At 40.8% G+C, this 24215-nt stretch overlaps 1 protein-coding gene across 2 annotated transcripts in view; it reads right to left on the bottom strand.

The window, feature by feature from the left end:
* The window catches only part of Ints2 (integrator complex subunit 2), a 46731-nt gene that overhangs the window by 1765 nt on the left and 20751 nt on the right, over window positions 1-24215 (bottom strand). For both annotated transcript variants that reach the window (XM_042693629.1, XM_042693634.1), the window contains exons 12-23: window positions 22432-22500; window positions 20084-20218; window positions 19173-19349; window positions 16643-16751; window positions 14601-14705; window positions 13581-13745; window positions 7804-8005; window positions 6242-6367; window positions 5558-5756; window positions 2201-2452; window positions 1187-1294; window positions 949-1054 (exon numbers count right to left, since the gene is read on the bottom strand). In XM_042693629.1, the coding sequence (XP_042549563.1) occupies window positions 949-1054; window positions 1187-1294; window positions 2201-2452; window positions 5558-5756; window positions 6242-6367; window positions 7804-8005; window positions 13581-13745; window positions 14601-14705; window positions 16643-16751; window positions 19173-19349; window positions 20084-20218; window positions 22432-22500 (1753 nt within the window). The remainder of the gene's footprint in view (window positions 1-948; window positions 1055-1186; window positions 1295-2200; window positions 2453-5557; window positions 5757-6241; window positions 6368-7803; window positions 8006-13580; window positions 13746-14600; window positions 14706-16642; window positions 16752-19172; window positions 19350-20083; window positions 20219-22431; window positions 22501-24215) is intronic.

The raw sequence follows: 24215 nt of genomic DNA on the forward strand, positions 1-24215 counted from the left end.
ATGTACAGTAAATCAGAATTTGTTTCTTGCTGACAATTACATTCTTTCATTGAAGTTGCAAAATTTTATGAATTAAGAAGGTATTATGAGAATTTCATGAATTAAGAAGGTACTATTATGACACTTTTCATAAAAATACTCTTAAATAAAATTTAAATAGGTTAAAAAAAACATATTCCAGGCCACACAGCAGGATGTGGTAAAGCTGGGTGATATAAACTCTTAATAACCACAAATTATTACAACATAAAGTAAATGCAATAGAAGAAAAAATTGAACAATATTATGGGAATATTGAGAGTTATAAATTAACTAAGCCTTAACTTTAAAGGATTGAACATTGTTATCATTTATATATCATATGTGGTTTGTGTGTGTGTGTGTGTGGTTTGGTTTTTATGGTGCTAGTAATCAAGCCTAGCACCTTTACATATGCTTGTCAAGTGCTCTACCACTATGGTGGTTAAAATGTTAGCAAACACTGTAGAACTTAACTAATATTTTATGTCTTCTTTATATATATAATTATATATCATATACAGTAATAGATGATATATAATTATATTTTTCTAGAACTCTGGACATTTGTAATAAATCATAATTTCTTTCCTTCTGATAATTATTTTCTCTCATCTTCTACACTATCACTTTGGTTTTTTTTTAGCAAGAACATATTTTAGTAAAACAAGGTTAAAGGAGAAATAAATGGAGAAGGGAAATATTTCCCACTCTTCATGAAGGAAATAAGAATTAAAGACTACCCACACATTTAAATACAGAAATTTCCAAAACAATAATAATTCAAAAGATGCTCTAAGTTAAACTACTAGTAATGTATGTTATGTCAGACTGTCCCATAGCAACATAAAAAACTAAATCACTGAACTCAAAATATACGTACTAATTTGTGGTACTAGTTGTTGCTATTGATGCTGATTGGCTACACACCTGTTAGCAACGTTCCCATGACATTGACAGCTAAGCGAGCCACACTAAGTGACTTCGGTAATGCGTACTGGATACATAAGTGAGAAAGCAACTGGATAGCAAATATCTGCAATACAGAACCAAAACAATACATAGTCCACAAGAAAATATGAAATACTACCAATTATAAGATGCTTTATGTAACTTGCAAGACTCAGGAGAGATCAGAATTCTCTCAAAGCTCCAGAATGCTCATTACCTGTTTCTCAAGTTCTGGCTGTGCAATAAGCTCAGGGATAAAATCCAGACAGATGTGCATAGATGGGATACCTGCGACTGTCAGAGGCAAAAGCTCACAGGGGTAACCCTGGCTCAACGAGAAAGGAGGGAACAGGTTAGAAATAAAGCCGATACAGATGAAAACATAAATGTTTCACTTCCTTTCGGTAAGAACTGCTCAGAAAGTTACCAGTTACGGTGTAAGAACATGTATCTTGGCATTTCACTTTTCTGGAGGAGGAGGAGGAGGAGGAGGACTACAAGGAGGACGATGACGAGGACAACAAGGAGGAGGACAACTAGGAAGAAGAAGAAGCAGAAGAAGATGATGAAGAAGAAGGAGGAGGAGGAGGAAGAAGAAGAAGGGAGAAAGAGGAGAAGAAGAAGGGAGAGAGAGGAAAAGAAGGAGGAGAAGGGGAAGAGGAGGAGGAGGAGGAGGTGGGGAGGAGGGGGAGGAGGAGGAAGGGGGGAGGAAAAGGGGAGAGGAGAAGAAGGAGGGGAAGGAGGAGAAGGAGGGGGAGGAGGAGGAGGAGGAAGAAGAGGAGGCGAAAGAGAAAGAAGGAGGAGGAGGAGGAATTATTTGAACCCTATATTATACTGAGAAAAAAAAAACCTTAAAACTTTGGATCTTTCCCCATTTTTCCAAAGACTATGATCACGTGTGTATCTCTCTTTTTAAAATATTAGTCCACGGGCTGGGAAGGTGGCTCAGTGGTAGAGCGCTTGCCTTGCATGCACGAGGCCCTGGGTTCGATTCCTCAGCACCACATAAGCAGAAAAAGCCGGAAGTGGTGCTATGGCTCAAGTGGTAGCATGCTAGCCTTGAGCTGAAGAGCTGAGGGGCAGCGCCCAGGCCAGAGTTCAGGCCCCACGACCGGACCCCAAAAAAAAAAATAAATAAATAAAATAAAATATTAGTCCATATTAGTTTAGTATACAAAACTCCCAAGAAAAGTAAAGTTCAACCACAAATCAGCACTCTTTGAAAACACACCTGAAAGTGCACAAGCTTAGCAATATTGGGATCTGCGATGTACATCTGGTGCAACAGACAACAGATAAGGCACTGAACTTCTCGAAGGTTGCACAGCAAGTTGTCTTCTCCTTCTTCCAATTCTTTATTTGGCATGCTGGTGGTAATAACACTTTGAACACTCCTGAGCAAGCTGTCTGGACTGACACCTTTTGCTTTTTCCTCTTCTGTAGGCAAACAAATCTCTAAGAGAATCTGGACAGCTGCACTATCCTACAACAAAAATAGAGAGTGTACAAAGTTTCTGAGAACTTGATCTGAAAAACAAGTATGATTTTTCTCACATTAAAAGAATGTCAAGGGGCTAGGAAGGTGGCTCAGTGGTAGAGCGCTTGCCTTGCAAGCATGAGGCCCTGGGTTCGATTCCTCAGCACCACATAAGCAAAAAGAAAAAACCCAGAAGTGGCGCTGTGTCTCAAGTGGTAGAGCGCTAGCCTTGAGCTGGAGAGCTGAGGGACAGTGCCCAGGCCCAGAGTTCAGGCCCCACGACCGTACCCAAAAAATAAATAAATAAATAAATAAATGTCAAAATAGAGCTTGGTATCAGTGACTCATGCCTGTAATCCCAGCCACTCAGGAGGCTGAGATCTGAGGATTACTGTTTGTTTGTTTGTTTGTTTTGGGTCCGGTCCTGGGGCCTGAACTCTGGGCCTGGGCGCTGTCCCTCAGCTCTTCAGCTCAAAGCTAGCACTCTACCACTTGGGCCACAGTGTCACTTTTCTTTTTTGCTTATGTGGTGCTGAGGAATCGAACCCAGAGCCTCAGGCATGCAAGGCAAGCGCTCTACCACTGAGCCACCTTCTCAGCCTGAGGATTACTGTTAGAAGTCAGCCAGTCAGGAAAGTCTGTGAAACCCTTATCACCAACTAAATCACAGAAAAAGCCAGAAGTAGCAGTGTGGCTCAATTAGTAGAGCCGCTAGCCTTGAGCAAAAAGAAAAGGAGCTCAAGGGCAATATTGAGGCCCAGAGTTCAAGCTTTAGGACCAGAAAAAAAAGTCAAAATAACTAATAAAGTGGCAGTTATTAGAGCAGAAGTTGAACAATTTATAGAGCAGTGGTTCTCACTTTTTTAGCATTATGAAATCCTTAAGTAATTGAATAAAAAACATCCACACCTCTAATAGTAAAAATGAAATGAGTTAATATAGGTAAAGAACTTAGGCTGGCACCCTGCATATAGTAAGGTTTATACAGATTTAAACTATTACAATCCATAATCCTTTTTCTTAATTCTTAGGGAAATACTTGTATTAGAACTCAGAATTTTCTTTAATATTACATAGTACTGCCAACAGAGATTAAGGCACATCTTATAATCGAACATTCTAATATTTCTACAGTAAAATAAACCAATATTCACATTAAATGAGATAAAGTCTATAATTAGGATCACAAAAATTTCTTACCAGACAAGTTCACATCAGGTCTAGTATTTTACCAACTGAATTTCAAAAGAAACTCCTTGCTGGGCCTCAGTGGCTCAATCCTGTAATCCTAGCTACTCAGAAGGCTGAGATCTGAGGATCACAGTTGGAAGACAGCTAGGCAGGAAACTCCATGAGACTTTTATTTATTTACTTATTTTGTCAGTTGTGGGGCTTGAACTCTGGGCCTGGGCACTGTCCCTCAGCTCTTCAGCTCAAGGCTAACACTCTATCACTTGAGCCACAGTGCCACTTCCGACTTTTTCTGCTTATGTGGTGCTGAGAAATACAACCCAGGGCCTCATGTGGTGCAAAGCAAGCACTCTGCCACTGAGCTACTTTCCCCGCCTCCATAAGACTTTTATTTCCAATTAGCCAGTAATAAAGGGGAAGTAGCTCAAGTAGTAGTGTTAGTCTTGAACAAAAAAGCTCAGGGATATTGTAGCTGCTCAGGAGGCTGCAATCTGAGGATCGTGGTTTAAAGACAGCCTAGGCAGAAAAGTCTGTGAGGCTCTTATCTCCAAAAAACTACTCAGAAAAAGACAGAAGTAGCACCATGGCTCAAGTGGTAGAGAGCTAGCCTTGAGCACAAAGAGGCTCAAGGACAGCACCCAGGCCCAGAGTTCAAGCCCCAGGACTCACAAAAAAATTTTAAGGGCTGAGAAAGTGGCTCAGTGGTAGAGTGCTTGCCTTGCATGCATAAGGCCATGGGTTCGATTCCTCAGTACCACATAAACAGAAAAAGCCAGAAATGGCACTGTGGCTTAAGTGGTAGAGTGCTAGTCTTGAGCAAAAGAGCTCATGGAGAGTTCCCAGGCCTAGAGCTCAAGCCCCATGACCAACCAAAAAAAATTTTTTTAATTTATATTTTAACAAAATATAAAGGTGTTAAAGGCAAATCTGAGATTTTATTTGTATCTTCACTCATCTAACACATATTTATTAGATGCCTATATGCCCAATACTACACCAGGAATAGAGCAGTGAAGAAGAAAAAAATCCTTTGTTATTTATTTCTTAAAACAAAGATGGTAGAAAGAAAAAAAACCAACAACAATGTTGGAGACAGACAACAAACAGAAAAGCAAATGTATATAATGGAATGTTAGGAGATAATAAATACTATGACAATTTGAGCAATTCAGCTTTATATTTAGAAAAGTTTTATAACTGTGTAAAAGTTTAGCCACTTTTTAATAATTCAGGATAACAGATGACAAAATACTAAGCAATTTGAAATCTTCAAAGTAGCAAAGTAGAAAGATCTTCTTAATTTGTAATATATTTTTTGAAATCTAGTAGCTAGGATCATAGGCAGGAGCCATTGGTGCCTTTCTGCTCTTCTTTTTTTTTTTTGGTCATGGGCCTGAACTCAGGACCTGGGGTGCTGTCTCTCAGCTCTTCAGCTCAAGGCTAGCTCTCTACCATGTGAGCCACAGCGCCACTTCCAGCTTTTTCTGCTTATGTGGTGGCTGAGGAATCGAACCCAAGAACTTGTGCATGCGAGGCAAGCACTCGACCACTGAGCCATCTTCTCAGCCCCTGCTCCTTTAATGCTGAAGAGAACTATGCTACAGTAGCTGAAGGTTGTGTAGACTTCTGACACTCAGTTTACAGTAATAAATGTGTTGTGCTTTTCCAAAAAATGAGTAAACAGACAGCTACTAAATTTATGTTATTCCTGGGTTATTTCTTGCATGCAGAATCCATCTGATACTCAAACACAAAGGTAATATCAATATAATAGAATCTGTAATGAAAGGAATGCATAATGTATTTGTTACATACACACAGAAAGCATACTGTATCATCCTGTATCATCCACTTAATTGATTCCGCTTCCAGGAAAGCCCTTGCCCTTTTGACTACATTTTTTTTTTTAACAAAATTTACCTGTGCAGCCAGTAATGCATTTTTCAGTTCTTCTCTGGTAACTTCTGGGGCATCAGTTTGTCCAACTAAACCTATTGTATTATTCTGGGAAGGTCTATCTTGCTCTGCTGTTTCCTTCAAATGAGCACTAAGGTAGGCTTTAGATGCAAGAAGATAACCATTCAACATATGTAGAGTAATATCCATCAATGGGGGGCACCTAAACAAAGAAGGAAAAGATACAGAAGAGAGTGAAAATGTGTAACTTAGTCAGAACATGCTCTAAACATGCTGCTAAAATACTTTAAAAACTCTGAATATAGTACAGTACAGTGACTTTTCCCACTGAAACATTCATGCCCCAAATAAAAGGTGAATAGGAATGTCTTATTTTCTACATTTCAAAGATTACATAGTAGTATTGCTTCCTTTAATCAGCCAATATAAATTATAACGTAAACTTTAGAGGAAAGATCTTTTTTGCAGAAAATGACACCACTAGCATATCTAAGATAGGAGGTCTGACTTAAAGATAGAAGTTTATCTTTGCTGTCAATCACTCTTGGTGTTATTGTACTTTCTAAGTTTCTGGCTCTTGTTTACCATTTTGGTTGTTTGCACTTTGGGGAAGCATTTGTTTCAGGAAGAGATACAACAAGCCAAACACATGTTATTTTTAAAAAGTGAAATTCAAGTGACACATACCTGTGAACCCTGGGATCACACCTGAGCACAATGAGTGGGTCTATCATGAGGTCATTCTGAGTATACTTCTGTTGTCGTACAAACTTTATGGAAGGCTGAAGTGCATTAACTGTCATCACCCACAGCCTGATAAGAAAATAGTCACAGTTCAAAGCAGCTATGTTATCACTGATACGTACAGTTATCTGGTCCTTCACTCATGTTATTTTCAGAAAAAATTTTGAAAACAGATACAAAGAAACTTAAAAAACAAGAACAGAAGCCGGGCGCTGGTGGCTCATGCCTGTAATCCTAGCTACTCAGGAGGCTGAGATCTGAGGATCGCGGTTCAAAGCCAGCCCGGGCAGGAGAGACCATGAGACTCCTATCTCCAATAAATCACCAGAAAACCGGAAGTGGTGCTGTGGCTCAAGTGGTAGAGCACTCGCCTTGAGCTGAAGAGCTGAGGGACAGCGCCCAGGCCCAGAGTTCAAGCCCCACGACCGACCAAAAAAAAAAAAAAAAACTAGAACAGAGGGATTAAGAAGGAAGACTAATAATTCTGTGTATCTTTTGTGTATGTGTGGGCCAGCTCTGGGGATTGAATTCAGGGCCTGGGCATTGTCCCCAAGCTTCTTTTGCTAAAGGCTAGCACTCAACCACTTGAGCCACAACTCTACTTCTGGCTTATTTTGAATAGTTTATGGAGATAAGAGTCTCCCAGACTTTCTTGCCTGGGCTGCCTTCAAACAGAGTTCCTCACATCTTAGCCTCGAGAACAGCAAGGATTATAGGCATGAGTTACAGACATAAGCCAGCAGTGCCCAATGTTTAGCTTATTTTTAAGATATGATCCCATTTATTTTTTCTGAGGCTGGCCTTGAACTGCAATTATCGCTGACCTTTACAATTCTTTTATTACAAATCTTCAGAGAGGAATTACATTGTCAAATATCAAAAAGATATTAATATATCTATACATGTATCTATTAAACATATATATGTGTGTATATATGCATGCACACACACACACATACACAGTCTTGTCAGAATATATTTTTTAAATTCAGGGCCTTTGGAAGTGGCGCTGTGGCTCAAGTGGTAGAGCGCTGGCCTTAAGTTGAAGAGCTGAGGGACCACACCCAGGCCCAGAGTTCAAGCCCCACGACCGACAAAAAATAAATAAATAAATAAAAATAAATTCAGGGCCTTCTATATGTAGGCAGGTGCTGTTCCACTTGAGACGTGTTCCCACCTTTATGAAGATTGTGTTAGACAATTAAGTTTAGCTTGTTAGATAGATAGATAGATAGATTTTTTTTGGGGGGGTATCCAGTCGTGGGGCCTGAACTCTGGGCCTGGGCACTGTCCCTCAGCTCTTCAGCTCAAGGCTAGCGCTCTACCACTTGAGCCACAGCGCCACTTGCGGCTTTTTTCTTTTTGCTTTTGTGCTGCTGAGGAATCAAACCCAGGGCCTCATGCATGCAAGGCAAGCACTCAACCACTCAGCCACCTTCCCAGCCCCAGCTTGTTATACTTTAACACATACTTCTTTATTACATGCAACAACACATTAAATGTACCTTCTAGGCATCACAGTATTAAGAACCATCCATAATTTTTTGACTGTTTGAAGAATTCTCCGCGGAACCCCTGAGTTCAGCAGCTGGTTCATATTGGATGTTAATACTCCTGCATATGGTATAAGTTCACTGGCAGAGAGCAGAGTCAAGTGTTCTATAATCTGCATCACTTGAGTATGACTTACTGGGACAGCTGAGAATGCTAACAACAAAAACATTAGTAGTCATAATTTACATTTGTATAGTTTATCAAAAAAGGAATGATACTGCTTGGTCTCTTAGACTACAGGCTAAACAAATCAAGAAAACAATGTTGCTAAAAAATAAAGCATTCTGGGGCTGGGAATGTGGCTTAGTGGTAGAGGGCTTGTCTAGCATGCATGAAACCCTGGGTTCAATTCCTCAGTACTACATATAAACAGAAAAAGGTGGAAGTGGTACTATAGCTCACAAGTGGTAGAGTGCTAGCCTTGAGCAAAAGAAGCTCAGGGACAGTGCCTAGGCCCTGAGTTCAAGGCAAAAATAAATAAAATAGTCTTACTTTTAAATCATATTAGTGACCCAACAATACACCACACTTCCTTATGTTATTCAGAAGGACTGAAATAGAAAAATAGGCCAAAGTATTCCTTGTGGTAGTTTTTCATCTGAAAAGTTCCTTGATTCTTTCCTTCAAGTGGCCCATTTATAAGCTGTAAGCATCCAGCAGACTGATGTTACTAGAACTATTCTCTCCAACAGAGTTCAAGAACCACATCAACTATTGGGCAAATGAGATGTGAAGAGTCTAAATTGCAGTGTGGTAAAAGTATAAAGCTACCAGATGGAAAAACATGATGTGGGTATAAAAGGTAAAATATTTCACTAATACTTTATTTTTTTTTGTTGAGCCTACTGCTTGAACTCTGTGCCTCACACTGGCTAGACAAGTTCATTTCCATTTGAGCCACACTCCCAGACCTTTTATGCCTTAGTTTATGTTTTTGTCTCAGGGCCAACTTTTGACCACAATCCTCCATGGGAATAGGATTAAAGGTACACATGTTACCATGCCTAGCATCATAATACTTTTTATATTGATGATACGATAGAATAATGTATTGATAATATTTGGCTAAATAAAATAATAGCTGGATACGAGAGGTTTATGTCTGAAAACTTAGCTAAACAGGATCCTGAAATCAAGAGGATCATGGTTTGAGACCAGCCCCAGCAAAAAATTTGTTTGCAAGACTCCTCAGCCAATAGCTGGCAGTAGCAGAACCTTCCTGTCAGGTACTGCAGGAAGTATAAAATAGGAAGATTCTGATCCAGGTATACTCCTAGGAAAGAGGTAACACACTATCTCAAAAACAAACACTGTAAAACAAAGGTAGATACATGGCTCAGCAGTAGATTGTCGATTGACATGAACAAGTCCTGAGTTCAAACCCTAGTACTAGCAAAAAATGAATTTTTTTTTTTTGGTCAGTCATGGGGCTTGAGGGAAAGGCTCATGCACTTTCCTGCCCAGGCTGGCTTTCAACTGCAATTGTCAGATCCCAGCCTCCTGAGTAGCTAGGATTACAGGCAAGAGCCACCAGTGCCCAGATTAAAGTAATTATTATAATTTACTTTTTGCTGCTTTTTCCTCACAGGCTGCCTGAGGATTGGCCGCTATTATAAACAACACAGTAAATTTCATGACCAACTAACTATTTTAACTGATGCCCTTTCCATCAATGTTCTTTAAAGATCACTGATGTCCTTTACCACAAGAAAGCAAATAGAACCTAAAAGAGCAATTCAGGATAACTAACCAAAGTTTATAAGACCACACCAGATGTCACCTTTGTGTTTGGATTTAGAACCAATGTGGCAAAACAACTTGGCTTTGAAATGATTTATAACCTCTTGAATTACATGATGAAAAATTAATCCAAATCCAGAATTGAAAGCCATGGCCTGTATGAGACAAAAAATCTCAAGAGCAGGGGGCCAAAGACCAATTTTGGCATTTAAAAAGGATTAAAAAACAGACAAGACACATGCATGTAAATCCTGCCAGTCTAGCATTATAGGCAAGAGGATCTTGAATTAGAGGCCAGCCCAGGCAAATGTAATGAGAATCTAACATTCAAAAATAAAATATGGGGGGGGGGGGGGTGGGGGGGGCAGGGGGGGAGGAGAGATGGGAAGGGATGGGAAGGGGAAACAAAGGAGGAGACAACATTGCCCATGTAATTGTAATCCCTCTATACGATATTTTCACAATTAAAAAAAAAAGAATTAAAAATAAATAATAAAATCTGAGTGTTGGAGCCATGGCTGAAGAGGTAAAGTACCTGCCTATTACGGGAGATTCCAAGACTTCAATCGTGACTACTATCAAAAAAAAAAACAACAACAACAAAACGAACTTTACAATTTATGTGTGTATGGGGGGGGGGGGGTAGATGTAGTGTGGAGGTAGGAGGGAAGGGATGGTAGGGGAAAAATAAAGGAGGAGGCAATAATGCTTGATAAGAAATCTACTCATTACCTTGCTCATGTGATTGTAACCCCCTCTACACAGTATTTTCACAATAAAAAACTTATTTAAGGGGCTGGGAAGGTGGCTTAGTGGTAGAGCACTTGCCTTGCATGCATGAGGCCCTGGGTTCGATTCCTCAGCACCACATAAGCAAAAAGAAAAAAGCCAGAAGTAGTGGTGTGGCTCAAGTGGTAGAGTGCTAGCCTTGAGCTGAAAAGCTGAGGGACAGCACCCAGGCCCAGAGTTCAGGCCCCATGACCGGACGCAAAAAAACAAAACAACAACAACAAAAAACTTATTTAAAAAAAAAAAATTCAGGGCTGGGAAGTTGGCTCAGTGGTAGAGCACTTGCCTTGCATGCCTGAGGCCGTGGGTTCAATTCCTCAGCACCACATAAGCAAAAAGAAAAAACCCGGAAGTGGCGCTGTGACTCAAGTGGTAGAGCGCTAGCCTTGAGCTGAAGAGCTGAAGGACAGTGCCTAGGCCCAGAGTTCAGGCCCCACGACCGGACCCAAAAAAAAAAAAAAAAAAAAATTCAATAATCACCTTGCAGTGATTATAAGGTGTGTGTGTGTGTGTGTGTGTGTGTGTGTGTGTGTGTGTGTGTGTGTGTGTGTGTGTGTGTGTGTGTGTGTGTGTGTGTGTGTGTGTGTGTGTGTGTGTGTGTGTGTGTGTGTAAGTAACAAGGTTTATAAACTGCAAAACCAAAAATTTTTCAAAAAACTAATTTGCCAGCACTGGGACTTGAACTCAGGGCCTGGGTACTGTCCCTTAGCTTCAACTCAATGTTGGCACTCTACCACTTGAGCCACGGCTCCACTTCCAGGTTTTGGTGGTTATTTATAGAGATAAGAGCCTCACAGACTTTTCTGCTTAGACTTGCTCTAAACCTCAATCTCATATCATCTTCCTGAGTAGCTAGGATCACTGGCATGAGCCACTAGCACCCAGCTGCCTGTTTGTTTTTACTTTTGCTTTTGCTGGTACTTGGGTTTGAGTACTTTTTTGTGTGTGTGTGTGTGTGTGTATTTTTTTTTTTTTTTTTTGGTCCGGTAGAGGGCCTGAACTCTGGGCCTGGGCACTGTCCCTCAGCTCTTCAGCTCAAGGATAATGCTCTACCACTTGAGGCACAGTGCCACTTCCGGCTTTTTTTTTTTCGGCTTATGTGGTGCTGAGGAATCGAACCCAGGACCTCATGCACGCAAGGCAAGCGCTCTACCACTGAGCCACCTTCCCAGCCCTGGTACTTGGGTTTGAATTCAGGACCTTCTGCTTATAGACTGACCCATTACCTCTGAGCCACACCTTGAGTCCTATTTCTCTGGGAGTTTTTTTGTTGTTGTTGCTGTTTGTTTGTCTATTGATTGCGGGCTTGAACTCTGGACCTGGGTGCTGTCCTCAGCTCTTCAGCTCAAGACTAGTGCTCTATCACTTGAAGCTCAGCACCACTTCTAGTTTTCTGGTGGTTTATTGGAGATAAGAGTCTCACGGGGGGCTGGAAATGTGGCTCAGTGGTAGAGTGCTTGCCTTGCATGCATGAGGTCCTGGGTTCGATTCCACAGCACCACATAAGCAAAAAGAAAAAAGCCAGAAGTGGCGCTGTGGCTCAAGTGGTAGAGCGCTAGTCTGGAGCTAAAGAGCTGAGGGACAGCACCCAGGCCCAGAGCTCAGGCCCCATGACCGGACCAAAACAAAAAGTCTCACAGACATTCCTGCCCAGGCTGGTTTTGAACTGAGATCCTAAGATCCCAACCTCTTGAGTAGCTAGAATTAAAGGCGGAACCACCGGTGCCTGGTTTTTGTTGTTTTTTTTTGCCAGTTCTGGGGCTTGAACTCAGGTCCTGGGCACCTGTCCCTCAGCTTCTTTTTGCTCAAGGCTAGTGCTGTACCACTTGAGCCATAGAGCTACTTCTGGATTTTTCTGTGTATGTGGTACTGAGGAATTGAACCCAGGGCTTCATGCAAGCTATTCTACCATTAAGCCACATTCCCAGCCCTCTGGTTATTTTTAGGATAGAGTTTTGCTTCCTGCTCATACATGCATGTGAACAGCAATCTGCCTACTTTTGGCTGCGGGGACCACACATACATCTTCATCTTCCCTTTGTAGATATAGTCTCTCAAGTTTTCCTGCCCCTGGTCTGGAACACAAATCCTGCCAACCTCAACCTTCCATGGAACTTAGGATGATAAGCAGATACATGCTTTTCTGCCCAACTATGGGCCAAAAACAGGTATCATGAACTTTTCCACCTGGGTTGGAAAAAAATTGTGAGGCTCCCATTCTCAGCCTCTACAATAACTTAAGAATATAGGCATGAGCCTCCAGCACCTTGCTTTTTCACCTTTAAATTTTCTAAAAGAAAGTTTGTATGTGTGGCTCTCTTTCAGTTTCATAGTGCCCTTTTTAGATATTATCCAGTGAAAACAAATATTACCCCATCACATTTATTTCTAAACAGTTCAAGATATTCCTCAAACCACACCACTTTATTGAGAAAAAAGGTAAATGTATGTCAATCTGATTCTCAGCAACAACAAGAAGAAGAAGAAAAAGATAAAAGCACATAAAAAAGAAATGGTTAGGGCTGGGAAGGTGGCTTAGTGGTAGAGTGCTGGCCTAGCAAAAAGAAATGGTTAGGGCTGGGAAGGTGGGTCAGTGGTAGACTGCTTGCCTAGCATGCAGGAAGCCCTGGGTTCGATTCCTCAGTACCACATAAACAGCAAAAAGCCAGGAGTAGCGCTGTGGCTCAGGTGGTAGAATGCTAGCATTGAGCAAAAGAAGCTCAGGGACAGTGCCCAGGCCCTCAGTTCAAGCCCCAAGATTGGCAAAATGGAAAGAAAAAAAAAAAAAGGTTAAATCTCCTTAACTCAGCAAGATGCCAGTGGCTCACACCTGTCATTCTACCTAATTAGGAAGCTGAGATCTAAGGATCATGGTTTGAAGCCAGCCCAGGCTGGAAAATCCCTGAGATTCTTACCTCCAATTAACATTAAATAGCAGGAGTAGAGCTGTGGCTCAAGTGGCAGAGTGCTAGTCTTGAGCAAAAATGCTCAGGACCAGTGCCTAGGCCCTGAGTTCAAGCTCTAAGACCAGCACAAAAACAACAAAACTAAAACCTTCTTAACTCAAGGAAAATTATTTAAAATGTACTCACCAGAATATAGTTATTTCCCCAGGGAAGTATGTATGTTCACAAGATTTTGATTAATTTAGTACCTACTTATATTACTAAAGGGGTAAGGGAGTACCAATTCATTGTACCTTCTTGGAGTTGTTTGGGAGAGTGAATTTTGGCATTATTAGTCAGGAGCATTCGTCTTAATAGGGCATCAGTTCCTGTGATTTCTTCTTCGCAGATCCAGTCATCCACAATACATAAATGTGGGTAATTAGTTGCAAGGAGACGTAGTAAAGCTGAATGTAACCCTTAAAAACAAACAGCAAGGTCAATCAGATTCTCCATGCTCAAAAACCAGAAGCTCCTCTACTTTGTTTCTTAGTAAGCTCCAAGGCATGACAGCAGTGTTTCTCAAAGGAAGATCAGAAGCCGGGGAAGCCTGCTGCATGTACAGAGTAATAGATACTATATGAATGACTACAGCACAAACTCGAGAATGAAGCCTAGGGATTGACATTTCTGTGCATGTATACCACAGTTCAAGAATGTCTATAAAGGGGCTGGGAAAGTGGCTCAGTGGTAGAGCGCTTGCCTTGCATGCATGAGGCCCTGGGTTCGATTCCACAGCACCACATAAGCAAAAAGAAAAAAGTCGGAAGTAGTGCTGTGGCTCAAGTGGTAGAGCGCTAGCCTTGAGCTGAAGAGCTGAGGGACAGCACCCAGGCCCAGAGTTCAGGCCCCACGACAGACCCAAAAAAAAAAAAACAACAGATAATCCCCAATTATCATTAAGTATGACTTTTCCCCAGTGTACAAGTGATCTGCGCTCAGTAGGACCTGTAGTTTGGCACTTGTCATTTCCAGAGCTTATCTAGGAGAAATGCTTCTACAGAGCTCACCCCCAAGCACAAGTGCCTGCACTTTTATTTGGTTCAACCTGTAGAGAAAAATGTCTGTAAATAAACTATGGGGAAAACAGCTCTTTAGGAAGAAAGGTGGTTTGCAGGGAGTGAAGTAGTTGGTTTAATGAGGGAAACAAAGAGGAATTTCACCCTTGAATTCTTGACTTTTTAGCATGAAGCACCCATGACACTTTACAAAATAAACAGTAACATATCTCTTACCAATAAACTTTAGCACTGAAAACAAAATAAAACAACTACCTCCCAGTTCCTGCTGCAGTCCTTGAGCTTGTCGAATAAGGAATTTGATAGGAATCTGATCCATTAAAGAAGAAGAATATGATTTGGGTTTCCTTTGCATGGCAGCTGTCAGTCAAAGAGAAACAATGTAAAATGAAGTGTCAGAGACTAAAACCTTCAACCCACATAAAAAGAAAAACAATATTAAACCACTTTTACTATCAAAACAGTGAATATACAGAAATGTAAGAATGTACAAAACAGCAAGAACTAGACAGACTGCTTTACGTTTTTTTTTTTTGCCAGTCCTGGGGCTTGAACTCTGGGCCTAGGCATTACCCCTCAGCTCTTCTAGCTCAAGGCTAGTGCTCTACCACTTGAGCCACAGCACCACTTCTGGCTTTTTTCTGTTTATGTGGTGCTGAGGAATCGAACCCATGGCCTCATGCATGCAAGGCAAGCACTCTACCACTGAGCCACCTTCCCAGCCCAATTTTTTTTTTTTGGGGGGGGGGGGGTCCAGTCGTAGGGCCTGAACTCTGGGCCTGGGCACTCTTCCCAGCCCCAACTCAATTTTTTTTGGGGGGGTTCAGTCCTGGGGCTTGAACTAAGGGCCTGGGTGCTGTCCCTCAGCTCTTCAGCTCAAGGCTAGCGCTCTACCACTTGAGCCACAGCGCCACTTCCGGCTTTTTTTTCCTTTTTTTTGCTTATGTGGTGCTGAGGAATCAAACCCAGGGCCTCAGGCATGCAAGGCAAGAGTTCTACCACTGAGTCACCTTCCCAGCCCCTCACTGTGCTTTAATAAATAGTCTTTGCCTATTGAGATTGAGTCCAGCCTATTTTTTTTCTTGTCCATTTTCTTTTCTTGTTGGTCACAGGGCTTGAACTCTGGGCCTGGGCTGAAGAGCTGAGGGACAGAGCCCAGGCCCAGAGTTCAGGCCCCACGACCAGACCCAAAAATAAATAAATAAATAATAAATAAATAAATAAAGCACAGTGAGGGGCAAACAACCTTCCCACAGGAATGGAGGTTGTTCAAGGAAGTGGAGTTGGAGTTGGGCTTTTCTGGGGTCTAAGCAAGAAGACAGAGGTTATTTAGTTCAATAAAGGGGAACTACAGGTACAGGCAGAAAAATAGGGTACTGTGGTTACAACCATTAACATGAGTTACAGTTTGTATACCTAGTGACAACTGACTCCCTTATTGTTAGGGAGCAGAGGAGAGCAATCTTATTTCTAAGTCTCATGCTCTTAGTCCTAATAGCTCTAACTTAAAACACACTTAGGGTAGTAACTTATACATTTGTCTTGTGTTGACTACTGGATCTTTTCAGGGTCTAGTTCTCAGCTTTTTGAGTACTGAGGAGGTGGCATTTCAACCTCTTAACTCTTCCCTGGTCTCACAACTCGGCTTCAATTCCCTACAGGTTAGGCCCATAATGGAATATTACGGCCAGACTTAGGTTGGATTGCCCTGACTGAATCAAGCACATCCATGCATACCTGGGGTTTTGCCTGACGTCGTATATGCCTGGGATAGTAGGGTGGGGGTCAATCCTTCATATTCCATCTTTAGATACATAAGAAGATTGGGCCAAGAAGGGAGCGTTAAGTCCTTCAACTCATGCTTTTGCTGGCTGTTTTGCTCACTAAAAGCTATCAGGTGCAGGTAAATATCCACACATGCACATATTTGTGCACCAATGTCTTCTCTGTAAAGATTATAGAACGATGCAAGAGCTCGCTAGAATATTTGATCTAGGCTGGGCCTGTAATCCTGAAGGCTGAGATCTGAGGACTACAGTTCAAAGCCAGCCCAAATAAACTCCAGAGAACCATAAATGGAGCTGTGGTTCAAAGTGGTAGAGTGCTAGCTTGGAATAAAAGGAGCTCATGGACAGCACCCTGGCCCTGAGTTCAAGCCCAGTGACTGACAAAAAAAAAGAAAAGAAAAAAAGAATATTCAGCCTTATTTTATTATACAAGCTCTAATTCCTTGGAAAACAATAAAATGCAAGCAAATAAAATAAACCATTAGAACTACTTGCCAATGCACAGCTTACCCAAGGTCTTTGTGTTTGCCAGGAGCGCTTCCTCATAAGACAGTATATAGTAGAGCACCAAAAGCTGCGCTGTGATACTGAAACGCTGGTTAAGGCGGATGCTGTCACCCTGGAGGTAATGTTAACACACTTAATATTACAGATTTTAGTTATACAAATGACTATCGAACAACTAATGAACCACTCAACACATGAATATCAGGAATCTGAAACATGTTCACATGGGGGGATAACAGCGAGGTGAGGGGCACAGGAATGGAGGGACGCAAGGTGGGCAAATGCAGTCATTGTATTCAATGTACTCTATGTAAAACTTGAACTACATAACTTGAGGGTAGGGATGGGATGGGGAAAGATGGGTGAGAATCAAAGACGAGGTGACACTTGATCAAGATGCATTGTACTCATAACCTGACTTCTGGAATTGAAACCCCTTAGTTCAACTACTTAATACTAATAAATATATTGTTTAATTAAATGAATGCATTTGACTGTTTTAACAGTAAAAGCTTGAAATAGACTTCTTATCTGGAGTTGCTTTTCCCAAGCTCAAATAAACTGGGAGGAAAGTTGTTACATTTCATTATGCTCAGAGAACACTTACAATCTAACTGAAACTTGTGATGGAGTACTAGTCTTTAAGATAAAACCAAAACAGAAGCAGCGGGACCCGGTTAATCAGAAGGCTGAAATCTGAGAAGCACTGTTCAAAGATGAGACTCTTATCTCCAGTTAACAACCAAAAAGCAAGAGGTGGAGCTGTGGTTCAGGTAGTAGAGTGCCAACATGAGTGAAAAAGATAAAGGACACCCTCCAGGCCCTGAGTTCAAGATACACCGCCACCCACCCCCCCAAACAAAAGATACCAGTTACTATTCAGTTATACTTCCAGTAGGCTGCTTCTGAAAGATTTCCAGGAATATCAAATATTATGTAAAATTATTATGGAGAAAACAATGACTAAAAACATACATTGCATATCCAGCATAAAGTCCTGACTTTAATCTCTGATACTGCCAAAAAATTTGATAGTAACTATTTTAAAAACTATCTTTGCCAAGCATCGATGGCTCACACCTGTAAATCCTAGCTAGTCAGGAGGCTGAGATCTGAGGATCCAGGTTCAGGCAAGAAAAGTCTGTGAGACTTTATCTCCAATAAACCACTCAGAAAACCAAAAGTGACACTGTGACTCAAATGGTAGAGCATTAGCCTTGAACTGAAGAGCTGAGTGATAGTGCTCAGGCCCAGAGTTGAAACCCCACAACCCCCCTTCCCCCCAAAAAAGCTATGTCTGTGAAAGATGCAATTCATTTTCCATTCAAACAAAAATGAAAAACATTTTCGTGAAATTTCTCATTAAATAAATCCAAGTATAGTTTACATTTCTGGGAAACTAAGCAGACTATATTGAACTTTTTGAAATGTCATAAAGTCCCATAAGAATACACAATCACTAAGGCACCACTGTACTTGAAAATGAAGTTCCAAAAGAACTGTTTGAACCAGAATTGGGGGACATGCCTGTCAACCCTGTACCCATGAGGCTGGAACAGGAGGATCTGATTTAAGACCAGCATGGCTACGAGGCAAGACCCTGTCATTCATTCATACATACATACATAAAAACATACATAGATACATATCGCCTCAAAAAATACTAAGAAAATGTATTGTATTTTGCTTGTTTGCTTTGGTAGTGCTGGGTTTGAATGTGAGGCCTGTGCTAACTAGGCAGGTATTCTACCACTGAACTTCACTCCAGCCCTACTTTTGTGCTGGTTTTGTTGTTGTTGTTGTCTGTTTGTTTGTTTTGTGTGTATACCAATCCTGGGGCTTTAATTCAGGGGCAGGACACTGTCTCTTGAGTTATTTTGCTAAATACTGGCAATCTACCATGTGAGTCACAGTTCCAATTCTGACTTTTCTGGTGTTTAATTGGAGATTAGAGTCTCAGACTTTCCTGCCTGGACTGGCTTTGAACCACAATCCTCAGATCTCAGTCTTCTGAGTAGCTAAGATTAAAGGCATGAGTCACAGACTCCGGGCTTGTGCTGGTTATTTTTTGAGATAGGATGTTACTTCTGCCTAGAGCATGCTTTAAATGCAATCCTATTTTGCAATTCCCACTCCTACTGGCATAATAGGCAATGCCACAACTCCCAGCATCTTCCAGTAAGTCTTATAGACTTTTCATGCCCAGGCTGGCCTGGAATGGTGATCCTTCCAATTTTAGCCCGACACATAGCTAGGATGACAGGCATGTGCCACTCTGCAAAGCTATTTGTTAAGAAAAGATCTCTTGAACTTTTATATTCTGTTTGGCCTCAAACCACAATCCTGACCTTCGCCTCCCATGTAGCTATGATTGCACCTGGCTATTGGCACCTGGCTGAAATTTTAAGTTCAAAATTACCAGAAGTCTTCTGAGGTAAAATAAATAAGAAGAAATTAGAAGAAATAAGAATAAATTAAAAGAAAAAAATAGGAGAAAAATGAGCTAATAGTTGCAAAAGAATCAGTTCTTTACCCCAATGACTTCCTGGAAAATATTGAGTATTTCCTGTTCAGTGACTGGCTGGTTTGTGGCTTCAGGGTTCGATTTAGATGCAGGAGTAAGAATAGAATTGATGTACACATCGATCAGAGGAAGTAACTGAGGATGGAGTGGAGTAGAGGTTTCACACAGCTGTCTATAAATCCAATCCTAAAAAGGAACGTTATAGGCACCCAATCAATTATGGCAGTGAGGAAAAAAAAGGACAAAATTATAGATGCAAAATTATAGATGCACATTTAGTTTTACATGACATTAGAAGCAAGAAAACATTTATTAACACTATTAGCATATACCAGCTCCAAATACATTATCTAGTTACCCTGATTGTCTTTGATATTAAAATATGAACTGCCTTTATATTTTGATCAAGAATATATATTATATGTATATAAGAAATAAGAAAAACATTTGAAGAAATTACTTTCCCCAGATTTAGAGTACCATATGTATTATCGAGGAAGATCTCACACTGGAAGAGTCAGAGGGATCTTTCTTCAGAGAAATATTCAAATTAAGAAAGCATCTTTGAAAAAAAACATCTTTGATATGCACTAAAAGGAGACCACTTGACTATAGGCGCGGTATGTGTAGAATTGCTGTCTGTGAGTTTGTGTTAGTTCTTAGCTATTTTACTTGATAAAAATACAAATGTTAATGAATAGGCGCATTGTTGCTAAGAATTTAAATGAATGAGTAACACTACATATTTTATGTGTGTGTATGTATATGTTAAAGACCTTTTACAATTATAACTATATAAATGACTAGCAACTTAGCCTAATACCACAAAACCCACAGTAAAAGCATACAAACTGATATATAGAACTAACTAGAAAGAATTAACCCAAGTTGTAATTTAAACTATAAATGTAAGGTCATACTTTTATTGACACTTTGTGCTTGGTAAAGGAACGACTCCTGAGAAGCTGATAAATACAATGAATAGGCAAAAAACCAGTAATGTTAGCACTCAGGTTGCTAGTGACAGGGACCCGAACTGCATGAGCTGTGACAACCTGAAAGAGAAAACAGTATTAATACGTATTAACACATGGGAGCAAATAATTTTTATTTTATTTATATTTTTTGTTGGTCATGGGGCTTGAACTCTGGGCCTGGGCACTGTCCCTCAGCTCTTCAGCTCAAGGCTAGCACTCTACCACTTGAGCCACAACACTACTTCCAGTTTTCTGAGTGGTTTATTGGAGATAAGAGTCTCATGTTCTTTCCTGCCGGGGCTGGCTTTGCACTGGAATCCTCAGATCTCAGCCTCCTGAGTAGCTAGGATTACAGGCGTGAGCCACCAGCACCTGGTACAAATAAATAATTTTGAAAGACCAGTTTAGAAAGTAGACTACCAACACTTAAGTGTGGTTCTAAGGAATGAATAATATATATATATATATATATATATATATATACATATATATATATATATATATATATATATATATATATATAGTTAAATGTTTCAAATAGTTTTAAGTGATGAAGCAGCAACCAAGTACTGTCTCGGTAGTCTGAGACAGGAGGATCACAAACTGAGCTACACAGAAAGACCCTGCCTCAGCCAGGTGCTAGTGTCTCATGCCTGTAATACAAGCTACCCAGGAGGCTGAGGTCTGAAGATTGTGGTTCAAAGCCAGCCTAGGTAGCAAAGTCCATGAGATTCTTATCTCTAATTAATCACAAAAAGCCAAAAGCAGAGCTGTGGCTCAAGTGGTAGAGTGCTAGCCTTGAGCAAAACTGCTCAGGAACAGCACCCAGGCCGCAGTACCAGCACACAAAAAAAAGACTTAAACAGGTCTCTACTTAACCTTTTCCCTGAAAAATCCAAATAATGATCCTATAAACATAGTATTGATACCTAACACTTTACCTTAAATATCTAATCAAAGTCTCTCAATATATAAATTTGTGCTAAGAGGATGGCTCAAGTGGTATAGTGCTTGCCGGCTCCTCAAGTACCTAAGGCCAAACTCAAGTACATGTAACTGTGTGTGTGTGTGTGTGTGTGTGTGTGTGTGTGTGTGTGTGTGTGCGTGTGCGTGTTCAAAAAAATTTAAGGGGCCTGGTGCTGGTGGCTCACATCTTTAATCCTAGCTACTCAGGAAGTGTGGCACTTTAACTCAAGTGGTAGAGCGCCAGCTTTGAGCTAAAGGGCTGTGGGACAGCTCCCAGATCCCCCCAAAACCAACAAAAAAATAAGTAAATAAAAAATTTAAGGGGCTGGGAAGGTGACTCAGTGGTAGAGTGCTTGCCTTACATGCAAGAGGGCCTGTTGCCCTCAGTACCAAAGGCAGAAAAAGCTGGAAATGGCGCTATGGCTCAAGTGGTAGAGCGCTTAGCCTTAAGCTGAAGAGCTGAGGGACAGTGCCCAGGCCCAGACTTCAGACCCCACAAACAACAAAAAAAAAAGAAAATTTAATGCAGCAGCCAGCATGGTAGCTCATGCCTATAATCTGAGCTACTCAGGAGGCAAAGACTAAGAAGACCATGGTTGGAGGCTAGCCAGTCAAAAGTTAACAAGACCCCCATCTCAATCAACAAGCCAGCAATTGTGGCATCTATGATTCTACCAATGCAATAGGCTATAGGTAAGAGGATTGTGGCTCTGGGTGCCAGTGACTCACACCTGTAATCCTAGCTACTCAGGAAGCTGAGATCTGAGGATCGAGGCTCAAAACCAACAGGAGCAGGAAAGTCTGTGAGACTCTTATCTCTAATAAACCACCAGAAAACCGGAAGTGGTGTTGTGGCTCAAGTGGTAGAGCACTAGCCTTGAGCTGAAAAAGTCAGGGACAGCACCCAGGCACAGAGTTCAAGCCCCATGATCAACTGGGGTGGGGGGGGGGGGGGGGGAGATGGTGATCTAGAGCTAGCAAGGCAAAAACAGAAGATCTTATCTTAAAAATCATATATAGGGCTGGACACATTTATATAAACCCAAAGAAGGAAAAACATCTCTAAGCATAATACTAAGACACAAAACATGAAAGAAATAATAAACTACATTAAAATAATAATGATTTCCACATAGCATTAAATGAGTTTTAAAATGTGTTTTAAAAGGACTATTCCTTTCAAAAATGTCAAAGATAAATAAATCATTCTTACAAACTGAGAAGGAATGGAGAGAGACCACATTCTTTTGGAGGTAAGATATATAAGTTTTCTCCCAAAGTATGTCATAAAGAAAAGTTAAATACCTAAGAACAAAAAGAAGTACCTGCTCAGTAAAAATCTCCTGTGTAAAGATAGTCTTCATCCTGCTCAAGGAGCTTGGTTTAATTACGATCTAAAATCATCAAAAGATTAGTCAAAGTACATTATATGCATGTTGTATATATCACAAAGCCCCTTTGTACAATTAATTCATACGAATAATATAACCAAAAGAATTCCAAGAGCATGGAAAAATATACAAAACATTTTTCTCTGAATTTATTATTTAAAATAGTTATAACACACAGTATTGATGTCTAAATGTTCAAGTACTCTGCATTAAAAGTGACTTCTCAGCCAGGCACCAGTAGCTCACACCTGTAATCCTAGCTACTGAGGCTGAGATCTGAGGTTCAAAGCCAGCCTGAACAGGAAAGTCCATGAGACTTTCTATCTCCAATGAACTACCAGAAAACTGGAAGTGGCACTGTGGCTCAAGTGGTAGAGTGCTCGCCTTGAGCTGAAAAGCTCAGGGACAGCGCCCAGGCCCAGAGTTCAACACCTACAACCAACAACAACAACAACAACAAAAGTGACTTCTGCGGCTGGGAAGGTGGCTCAGTGGTAGAGCGCTTGCCTTGCATGCCTGAGGCCCTGAGTTCAATTCCTCAGCACCACATAAGCAAAAAGAAAAAAGCTGGAAGTGGCACTGTGGCTCAAGTGGTAGAGCACTAGCCTTGAGCTGAAGAGCTGAGAGACAGCGCCCAGGCCCAGAGTTCAAGCCCCATGACCAGACCAAAAAAAAAAAAAAGTGACTTCTCAAACCCAACATTAAAGGGTGCTTTTCTTCAGAAAAAGAAATAATACAAAAGGTATGAAGTAAAAGCATAGAGTAGTGGATCACATCTATAGTCTCAGCTACTCAGGGAGCTGGGGCTGGAGGATTGCTTGACCCAAAAATTCAGTCAAGACCAACCTGGACAACTTTGTAAGACTCATCTCAAAAAAAAAAAAAAAGTGCTAGTTTAATAGTATTTGTGCAGGGTGCCAGTGGCTCACACATATAATCCTAGATACTGAGGAACCTAAGAATCATGGTTCAAAGCTCAAAGCTAGCCTGGTTAGAAAAGTTCCATGAGACTCTTTTTTTTTTTGGCCAGTCCTAGAGCTTGAACGCAGAGCCTAGGTACCAACCCTGAGCTTCTTTTGCTCTAGGCTAGCACTCTAGTCTACTATTTGAGCCACAATGCCACTTCTGGTTTTTTCTGTTTATGTGGTACTGAGGAATCAAACTCAGGACTTCATGCATGCAAGGCAAGCACTCTACCACTAAGCAACATTCCCAGCCCCATCCATGAGACTCTTATTTCCAATTAATCACCAGAAAAGTGGAGCTGTGGCTCAAAGTGGTAGATTACTAGCCTTGAGCAAAAGAGCTCAGGGACAATGCCCAGGCCCTGAGTTCAAGACCCACGACTGATTAAAAAAAAAGTATTTGCATTAAAAAAAAGTATTTAGGAAATAGTAATTACTAGAAATTTAACACAGATGAGAAGAAGGTAGTAAAGGTTTTTTAAATGATAATATATGATTTTAAAGAGAGAACAGATACTGCGTTGTTACTGGTAGTATGCTAGACTATCTCTGGATGACGGAATTACATTTTCCCTTGCTATATTTTCCAGTGTTTTTCATTGCAGATCTATTACAATGTTCTCAATATGCATATTGTTTTCCTAAGAGTTTCTGAAAAAGATTCAAACTATCAAGCAACTATCATTGCTTAAATGGAAACAATGTACTTACTTTACCCTACAATGAAATGTCTAGCTTAGACACACCTTCTTT

The sequence above is a fragment of the Dipodomys spectabilis genome, unplaced genomic scaffold (genome assembly GCF_019054845.1).
Source record: "Dipodomys spectabilis isolate Male_0828 unplaced genomic scaffold, ASM1905484v1 ptg000004l, whole genome shotgun sequence".
Lineage (NCBI taxonomy): Eukaryota > Metazoa > Chordata > Mammalia > Rodentia > Heteromyidae > Dipodomys > Dipodomys spectabilis.